We start from the raw sequence: 10,423 nt of genomic DNA, 5'->3' as shown, positions 1-10,423 counted from the left end.
CAGTTTTTCTTTGCAAAGTTTCTCAGATTTAAGAGGAGAAGCAAGGAAGCAAAATTGTTGAGATCGTGGAGAAGAAAATTTAGTTGGAAACAGGCAGTGTGAAGGTTTTAGTGATCATTAGAGGTGTCTGGGCAGGTAAGGCTATGGTGCTTGGACTGGAGAGAAATGAAGGGCAAAACTGCTGTGCACTGTCTTTAGTTCTAGTAACCCTGCTATTTACCCTTGTGCTCCTCCTCCATGTCTTTCTAAAGTAACCCTTGGTTACTCACTCCTTTTTGACTTGGAGTGATTAGGGTTTTTTATGAACTCTTGAAGAATTTAATGTAAATATAGTTTAACTATGCAAACTTGAAATAAGTTGTACCATCAAACCTGATTATGTTCTTAGATCTACAGATAAGGATGTCTGCGTTTAAATAACGCATCATTTGAGATGCCACCTGCTGCTTTACTGGAGCACTCATTAAGTGACATTCATCTGTCTTACCTATATTGACTTACATCTCCAGTTCCACTGTTACTTTTCAAGTGATCTGGACTAATAAAGTTCAAAGCTAAAAAATACTAACATGTTTGCCATCTGATACGATTATGTAGGACAATCAAATCCATAATTCGCTTTGGCCGTTCAAAACACGTGATAATGCCTAGTGAATCATTTTCTTTAGGTATTCCTATTGGTGTGTCAGTTATGTTTGTTAATTTTTGCCACCTGAGGATGTGAAACTACTTTGTTAACTTAAATGAGGTCCTCTGACATTACAGTGAGACAGACTTTACAAACAAGGAGTGCTCTGTGCAGAGGTGACAATGAGTCTTCAGGTCTCATGCTTTCAGGATACAAGAAAGCTGACATTTTGTTACTTTCTTTTTTTTTTTTGTTAGAATTCTTCTCTTCAAAGTCCATCCATCACTTTCTGGGGCAATGTGGGAATTTGGATATATTTGGATTTTACTGTAGTTGAATAATTATACCTGGTCTGGTGGTTGAGTGATGGTTCATTGTGTGCCTGCAAAAAAGTCTGAGACAGATTGGTTTCATCCACTTACTGCTAAATAGCTGTTTGGAAACTGCCTATTAGTTACTAGAAGATGATTGAGGAAAACTTCATGTATACGTTACATACGTATATGTATACATTACATAACTTTTTACACGCACACACACGCGCACACACATGTATGTATATCCATATGTACAAATGTTTATGCTGTGAGCTTATAGATTGAGAGCTTTAGGGAAAAGAGTAGTAAACTGCTGTGTACAGAAGAATATTTGATTTGTGGCGAAGTTTATCTAAAAATATCTTCTACCCTTTAGGATGGCACCAGAAGTTGCTGCAGTAGAAAGAAAAGGTGGCTATAACCAACTCTGCGATCTGTGGGCAGTTGGAATAACTGCTATAGAGCTTGCTGAACTTCAGCCTCCAATGTTTGACCTACATCCAATGAGGTTAGTAAGGGATTAAAGCTTGGTGTGTAAATACAGCTTCATAAATAATCCATTTGGAGTAGTGGCTATGTGTGCTTGCGGTGTTTGGGTGTACTGGGAGGGTATTGAGTTGTAAGTGTTCTGTACGTGATAGAAATTATAACAACTCTTTGGTGCATAAATGTGTAATGTTGTTCTGGTAGCATCTCTTAAACTGATGGACTTCTTCCTGCCAACTAAATACTGTATTTAATAATTCATATCATATATATTGCAATGTAAACCACAAATACTGTTGCTTTTTTCAGAGCACTTTTTCTGATGACGAAAAGCAACTTCCAGCCTCCTAAATTAAAGGACAAAATGAAATGGTAAGTACTTTTCTGTTTCAGTAGACAATGATCATATATTTCACTGGGCAATTGATTCTAACATTCACCACTTCATTTTACAGGTCCAACAGTTTCCATCATTTTGTGAAAATGGCACTTACAAAAAATCCTAAAAAAAGACCTACAGCTGAAAAGTTACTACAGGTATAAATTTATGTATGGGATTTTTTTTTTAAGTTATAAAATTAAAATATGCTTAATATGAGTGGTTGGAATTTTAATACGTGTTTTTCCATCTATCTTTCAGCATCCTTTTGTTACCCAGCCATTAAATCGAAGTCTTGCTATTGAACTTTTGGATAAAATGAATAATCCTGATCATTCCACTTACCATGATTTTGATGATGATGATCCTGAGGTAGGAATATGTTTTAGTCATAGAATCAGGTTAAGCTTTCGTTTGCTGACAAAACTAAATAATTATGATTTATCGAGCCACAGAATTTTTTGTGATCTGGGAATAGTCTCAAGGGTTGCTTTTACTTTTGGTGGTGCTGCTCTGTCACCTGTACAGGCACTTACCAAAATTCATTATATTTGAGGGAGAGAAGCTCAAAGAGCAAGATGTAAACACTTCAAAACTTTGTTTATTGTTGTCCTTCAACGATTTTGCAACAGTAAATGTGGACTACTTCTCCAGTCCTGAGTTCTGTCATGCATTCTGCTTTCTGTTTCTTTGTGGAATTATGTTTCCATTCATCAAAAGAAAGCATTCATAAAAATAATTTTATACCTCTGTAGACTTGTTCTTTTGTTCCTAATTTACTTTCTTATGAGAAGAAGAGAATGATCCTGTAGTTGTTTTTGTCAAATGGTTTGCTATGTATTTCTTGCAGATTATATTTTCTATCTTGGAATACTCTGAAACTTGATTTCAGTTATGGTTTTGTCAAAGGCAAAGTTTCTGATTTTCTGCTTTAATAGCTGGGAAAAGATAGCATGCTTATGTAAGATGATAAACAGCGCAGGACTGAAGTGTTTCATAAATAAGAGAAAACGGATATTCTCTTACTGCCTCCTACCTTTGTACTTAACTGTGTTAATGAAGCCTTCCCAAATGTTTACAGTTCCCTAACGGATGATCTCTTTTTTTTGGGAAAAAAATTAATCCTTTCCACACAAATGCTATTGATTCATTAATTGCATACTTGTGTCTTACTTTTTTTTATGGATAAACTAGTTTAAAAATGCCTTCAAAGGAAAATAAACTTAAAAGAAACAACTACTTTAACATACTACTTTTCAGATTTTACAAGTTAAATGAGCTTTTACCTTCTGGAACAGCAAAGACAAGTTGACGTGCACTGAGCCCGTCTTCCTTAGAAGTTGAAATAAATAAATGTGGAAAAAAGCCAAAGTGAAATAGATGTTTCTTTTGTATTTGTATTGTAGAGTGCAACGTTTACGTATTTCCTAAATGGGAGGGAAGGAGAAGTAGGCATAAGGGTTGAATAGTCAGTACTTCTAAAAGCAATTGCAAATAGTGGAGCACACTTAGTAATTTTTTCTGTTAAAAAAAAATATTTAGGGAAGTTAAACACACAAGAAAACCCTTAATGTGGTTGACTTCCATGTCAGTGTTGAGAAAGGTGTCTGTTTCCTGATGGAGACAGCACTGAGGAACTCGGATCTTCTACTCACCATAAGCTCTAAGGATGAGGTGTCCTTTAGTTCTCTGTCTGTTCAGTGATGATAGAGATCTCTGAGGCCCATTAAAGCAATATTTCTGTAGAACCCAGAAAGCCAAAGCTTTCATGAGCTGTCATGAGAAGAAAGGTAGTCGTTTTCAGTGTACTTCCTGTGAGTGAGCTGCTCGGATCAGAGTAGCTTGCCCTGTGAGTCTTCCCTGCTTTCCTGGAAATTGTACTGAAAACCTGATGTGCCATTCCCCTGTGTCACTGGTATATCTTTTTGGTAAGAATCTTGACCTTCATTTTGGGCCACTCTAGCAGAGAATCTCTCTTCCTGTATGAGTCACTTCAGTACGCATTTATTGACAGTTAACTTGTAGCTTTCAAAATAGCGTTCGCTCTTTTATGTCTCTTCTGACTTAGCATGAAGAAGGCTCTTCTGTTGTCTAGTGTATTACTTATCAGTTATCCCATAATGAAGTGTGGTATAAGGGGAGAAAACTATGCCTTGTCTGGGGAGAAAATGAAGAGAAAACAACCTCACAGCAGTGATCAGAGAGAATGCATATTTTCATCATTTATAAAGGAGCTGGGCTGGCTGACAGTACGGAGGACAAACAAGCTGCTTGCATGTGTTTTGATATGTATTTTTTTTCAGATGTTAGTTCATTTGTTGTTTATCTTGCGTTGCTGAGGGTTTCCTGCTGCATTCATGGGCTTCTGTGCTATGCATAATGATACTTCTCCATTATGGTTCATCACGTGGCCTTGAGCTCTCCAGTGAGCTTCAAACACCGTTCTCTGTGGTGCTGGATCATTTTCATTGGCTAGACAACTTAGATTTCTCTTCTCATTTCTCCCCTAATCATGTTGTCAGATAATTTTCCATTGAGGCATTTAATCCACCTGCAAAATGAGATTGATAGTGACACTTGGGAAAACATTTTATTTTGTAATAAACAAGCCTAGAACCTACCTCTGTGAATAAAGCAGGTGATAATGAATTATCCGATGTATCTTGAGCAAGGTCTGTATTTCAGATGAAGAATTCTGCCACAGGCAAAGCAGTTGTTGGCATTGTGGTCTTTTCTTATTCCCTTTGGTTTATTATAGGAGTGTACATGCTCCTTTTATATGTGGTTGAACTTGCTCTAATACCTGCCTGCTCACAGAGGTAGCTGGAGATGTTAATCTGAAGTTGGGCATTGACCACTTCTACACTTGTGGCAATCACCTGAATGCATCCATCAAAAACTGAAAGAAGCAACATAACATGGTATAACATAACATGGTACAAATAACACTGGTGAGAATCTTGAGCTTCAGACCTGCTCCCCAGTTTGTTTGGAGTTTTGGTTGTTGGGGGCTGGGGGTGGTACTTGTGTTTTGGTTTTTTTTGGTGGGTGTTTTTTTGTTTGGGGTTTTTTGCCTGTTTGGGTTTTTTTGAGGCTAGAGAGCTTTTCTGGCTATCAGTGGTCTTTGAAGGCAAGTCTACCGCCCGCTGTGATGGCAGCTCTTCACCTGGCCTATGCTGCTTTTATGGGGATGCTACCTGTTACTGCTTGGATAGTCTGCAGAGTTGTGTGGGTGAGGTAGACATTAAGATGTGAATTTGCCACCTCTTTCAGGAGTGCTGTACTACATCTTTAAATCATTCTAAACTCAGACAAAGGTGAAATGTTTAATGTGTAAAAACAAAACTAAAAACATGCAATCAGGTTATTTGGGTATAATCAGAAAGGTCTCCCCTTGATACAGTTGTTGTTCATTTGGCAGCAATATCTGTAACTGACATTTTAAGTATTTTTCTCTACCCCAACTCATGGAGGACCTCATTTGGTTTCCCATTCAAAGACAGGATTTCCATTTGGGACTTTGCTTTCACTCCCTTGAGAATAAACGTTTGGAGATGTTGGCAACTGCCTATTCACCACATTGCTGTGACAGTGACTCATGATAGATGTGATATTAGCGGAAAAGGTTTCAAAGAGAAAAGTGCTCATGTTTTATCCTTAGCACACTGTAAGTTTTGGGGATAAGATTGCTCTTGAAATATGTACCATGATTAAAATTGTGCTCAAATGGCATTCGTGTCGGGAAGTTAACCTACATTCCTTTGTCCTCTTGCACAGCTCAGATGTCAGCTGTTTGTATTGGTTTGTTGTCAGCGTAGGTCTTTCAAGGTGACTTGAGGACTTTGTCCTCATGACTGAGAGATGAGGATTTGACTCCTTCCAGTAATTCTGTGGTCATGGGGAAGGAGGTGTGAGGGCAGGCTCTGCCTGTTGTGCAGTACAAACATCTGTGACAGGATGCAAGGAACTTGCACAATATCGCTGCAAAGGCAAAATACCTCTTACCCCCACTACAGTAGGGCTCCTGGTGCTGGCGTTACAGACGGACACACATCATGTGCAAGTGGGCAGTGCCTCTTAACCAAAGATTATAAATAAGCAACCTTTTAGCACTTAGAGTGTTTGCAATACTGACATAGAAAACCAGATCAAACCTTGAAACGCCTCCTCAGCTATAGCAAACTGTTTTTAAAGCTCAAAAGGATGCACAATAGACAAACCAGAACTGAGGAAGGGGAGGATTGGCATAAGTTACAAGAAACAAAAAACTGCCTGTGAGGTACGTGGGAGAAAATACATACCCACAATCTGTAAGTCTCTCCAGTTTCAAAAAATACCAAAGTGAACATAAATGGGAGGTGAAACACTATGTACATATGTTTTGGATCCTAATATAAAGCAAGGAAGTAGTGTGTGATGAAAAGGGGAGAAGGGAAATAATGCTTTCAGATAATATTTCAGCGATAAACAGTTGCTGAGCTATTCATGACTCTTTGATAGTACAGCAGTTGAAATTCTCTAACTCTGTCATTACTTTGTAGTCAGAAGTTGCCAAGTGAAGATTATAATTAGTATATATAAAAGCAAAGCTAACATACCAGCATATCAAATTTCTGACACTATTGTGTCAGATTGCTTTAATTAAAAATTGCTTTGCTGCCACATATTCAACACAGAAACATAGTGAACATGTGCTTTTCAGAGATTACTTGGGCTAACATCATGGAGAATGAACTTTTTTTCTAAAGAGTAAGATCTCATTGCAGAGGACATACTGAGAGCACACTGTTAGGATTTATGTTGCTAATTTTGGGGCCTGATTGTATACAGCAGTCAGCTGGTCTTGTACTCTTGTTAAGGAACCTTAAGTTATAGTTTCTAAGAAAACCTGCAGTAGGGGATGTAGAAAGAAGAGAAAATCCAACAGGGGCAATGAAAAGAAAGCCAAGTCTTAAAGTTCATGTCACTTTATCCTATAAAGAAGTAAATGGAAATCCAGGGAAAAGATAGATGTTGAACATAAATATGAAGGTGAATTTGTAGAAATGATGGCATCACTCTTGCCACACAGCACAAGAGTACCAGGAATACTCCCTTCTATTCAGCCCTGAAAACCTCAGGCTAACTTCTCATCTACTTAAAGAAACTGATGACTTTTTAGGAATCAGTTTAGATTAGAAGCTGGGAAAATGATTGGGATATCTAAATGAAGGAAATGCTGCCAGTAAGTCAGATTTAGTCTTACTGCTTATTTTGGAAACTACTGATACCCTTAAACTGAAAGGCGCAAAAAGGAAATGTTATCTGAGCAAAGACAAATGCTGGCCAGCATTGTCTTTATTTGCTCAAATCCAGTGTTTTAAAAACCTTATCTTGAAGTTGAAGACACTCTACAGATAAACTGTCTCCAAATAATTCCAACTTTAATGTACAAAAACATACATGCAATCTTTATTTTTAGCTTCCGCTTGATTTCTTTCTTTCTTTTTTGATATTATGCTAAAGAAACCTGCTAAAAACAGGTACACAATACGGTGTTTCAAATAAGTATATTTTGGTATTGAAGTATTTTATTTTTCTCTTCTAGCCTCTTGTGCCTCATAGAATTCATTCGACAAGTAGAAATGTGAGAGAAGAAAAGACACGCTCTGAAATAAACTGTAAGCATGTGTAATATGACAACATGAAATATTCTTAAAATAATCATTGATATTCACTTATTTCAACTGGTATTCTGGGTATCTGATATATATAGAAACATTTTTAGTGATATATAGGAAAAATAAAAACTTATGCTGTTTCACTTACGGCTATAGGTTCTAGATGACTACACAAAAGAAATATTAGTGTAAAATATTTGAATACATCCCTTGTCAGCACTTCAGCAAATTTCACTATTGCTTCATCTTAATTGAACAGGACGCAACTGGAGCTCTTCTGAGAGCTGATTGGTATGGCTTCGTATGCCACTCCAGTCAAGGATATTTGGAGTGATGCCAAATTCTGCTGAGTAACAGAATGGCAGAGGAAGATTTTTCTTCCTTAATTTATTATTCTGTTGTAGGTTTTGCTTTTGAATTGAAACAGTCATGTAGAAATCAGGAAAGGAGGAGGTTGATCACTGGCCATTAAAAGCAGACTCCATCCCCCAAATTGTAGTCATTCTTTTGCTTGAATTAAATCAGAGCAATACTTGGAGCTTTAGTTGTCTTTTCTTAAACTAAAATTGAGGGGAGGAGTGTTAAAGAGTACCTGCCAAAGAGCTGTCCTAGAAGATGTGATTTAGCGCTCTCCAAAATTTCATTCAGGGCTCTTCAGTGCTAGTGGATCTCCCAGAAGGCTAGACCCAAGAATGAATTCACACAATGGATGTATTTTTTTCTATAAATTACAGCTGTATTGCTCCTCTAAAGAGGGCACTTCACTGCCCTATTTGCTGAATGGTTTTCCTGATCCTTCTAATGAGTAGGTGGGGCAAATGGTGATTGTGATAGAAGAGTACTTTCTGTGCCCGTTGGTTTCTAGCAGGCAGAAGTTCGGTATGTGCATGTGTCAGGAGTTTCCATCAGTGGGGATATGATACACTCATTAAACTGGATTTTTCTTTTTTGTTAGCCTTTGGAGCTAAATTTTGTCTAATTACAGTCCAACTTAAATTCTTGTTTTCCTTTTCTCCTCTTTAGTTGGTCAAGTAAAATTTGATCCACCCTTGAGGAAAGAGACAGAGCCACATCATGAATTTGTGAGTAACAAGCAGCATGGACTGTGCTCTGCACGTTATTCCCTGCAAATATCTGTGGAGGAGGAGATGTGTAGTATACTTCCTTAGCACTACTAAACTTGGTAGCAATTTTTCTGACAAGTGGTAACATATTGGTCTTAAATTTTTTGGTGCCATTACACTATATGCAGCAAGACCGCTTATTTGTGGGCTCTGCCAGGTGTGATGTATGTGCTAAGCAACAGCCCTTTGTCTTGTGGGTTTCCTTTATACCTCATTGCCAAGTATATAATTCCCTTTTTATTTATAGAGTTACTTTTTTAATTGTGGAATTACTGTGCATACTCAAATGTTTCTCTCCCTTGTGCTTGATTGATAATAGAAATAATAAATTTGAGAACCTGGGAAAGAGGTATGATGCATTTTAAAAAACTGGATTTTTGTGGGGTTGTTATTTTCCCACGCAAACAATCTTTCTGTGGCCCTGCATCACACCTGAGCCACGCTGAGTCTGGCAGTTGGCATATTCTGTAAAGGTGTATTGCCAATTTTTTCTTCCTACGGACCCATCAGTACAAGGGGTATGAGAACTCAAGCAGTGAGGGAAAAGGCATCTGTGCTGTCTCACACACACGATTGCAGTAGCTTCCTCTCTTCTATGGAGACTGTTGCTTTCCACATTTGTGCACTTGGGCACACATTCCTGGATAAAGACACTCCTTTGCTTCCTTACTGCAGACTTCTGTGTTCTCTTTGTTTTTCTAAGGCAGGTGTTAAGGTGAAAAAATTGGCTTAGTGCGTAGGTGGGAGGGACATTGGCTTTGCTCTGAGTTGTTTTTGGAAAGGGTGTGTACCTAGGAATGTACTTCCTCTTGTATAGTCTACAAACCACGAGTGGGATTTCTGATGCAGATTTCCTTGTATTGCTCTGTACTTGTGTTAAAATCTCCTTATTGCTCTGTACTTGTATTAAAATCTCCTTCCCGGTACCTTGTCCTTTGCTAGTGGGTCAGCTAGCTCTGGGTGTATGACGTACATAATCTTGCTCTTCCTCAGCAACCAGCTGGACAGGTAGTCTGCCGTTTCTGGTGCCTGTTTGAGATGGAGGAGAATAGCTTACCAAATCACGCATAGGACTTAAGCAATTATTTCAGATAGGTCATTTAGACCTTGACATAACTGCATGATATAATTCATTTAGGAGCCCTGGTTATATAAGTGTTTATTAAATATGGTAATGAAGTCACTGTTTCTGCCATAAACTCATCAGTTAACTCAAAATGATTTTTTTTTAACTGATTCCAAGTTATCATAAAATCATAGAATAGTTTGGGTTGGAAGGGACCTCTAAAGGTCATCTAGTCCAACACCCCTGCCGTGGGCAGGGACATCTTCAACTAGATCAGTTTGCTCAGGGCCCTGACCAGCCTGACCTTGAATGTTTCCTGGGATGGGGCATCCACCACCTCTCTGGGCAACCTGTGTCAGTGTTTCACCACCCTCAGCGCAAAAAATTTCTTCCTTATATCTAGTCTGAATCTACCCCCGCTTCAGTTTAAAGCCTTTCCCCCTTGTCCTGTCGCAACAGGCCCTGCTAAAAAGTCTGTCCCCATCTTTCTTTATAAGCCCCCTTTAAGTACTGATAGACCGCAATAAGGTCTCCCCAAAGCCCTCTCTTCTCTAGGCTGAGCAACCCCAAGGCGCTCTCAGCCTTTCTTCATAGGAGAGGTGTTCCATCCCCCTGATCGTTTTCGTAGCCCTCCTCTGGACCCGCTCCAACAGGTCCATGTCTTTCTTATGCTGAGGACTCCAGAGCTGGATGCAGTACTCCAGGTGGGGTCTCACCAGAGCAGAGTAGAGGGGCAGAATCCCCTCCCTCGACCTGCTGGCCA

At 38.7% G+C, this 10,423-nt stretch overlaps 1 protein-coding gene across 1 annotated transcript in view; it reads left to right on the top strand.

The window, feature by feature from the left end:
• Positions 1–10,423, top strand: part of MAP4K3 (mitogen-activated protein kinase kinase kinase kinase 3) — an 82,323-nt gene that overhangs the window by 19,961 nt on the left and 51,939 nt on the right. The window contains exons 8-13 of the mRNA XM_009333724.1: positions 1,322–1,453; positions 1,741–1,803; positions 1,887–1,968; positions 2,072–2,182; positions 7,398–7,470; positions 8,494–8,552. Coding sequence (XP_009331999.1) covers positions 1,322–1,453; positions 1,741–1,803; positions 1,887–1,968; positions 2,072–2,182; positions 7,398–7,470; positions 8,494–8,552 — 520 coding nt within the window. The remainder of the gene's footprint in view (positions 1–1,321; positions 1,454–1,740; positions 1,804–1,886; positions 1,969–2,071; positions 2,183–7,397; positions 7,471–8,493; positions 8,553–10,423) is intronic.

Source organism: Pygoscelis adeliae, unplaced genomic scaffold, assembly GCF_000699105.1.
Source record: "Pygoscelis adeliae isolate BGI_AS28 unplaced genomic scaffold, ASM69910v1 Scaffold621, whole genome shotgun sequence".
NCBI lineage: Eukaryota > Metazoa > Chordata > Aves > Sphenisciformes > Spheniscidae > Pygoscelis > Pygoscelis adeliae.
This window is presented reverse-complemented; position numbering and strand designations above follow the sequence as displayed.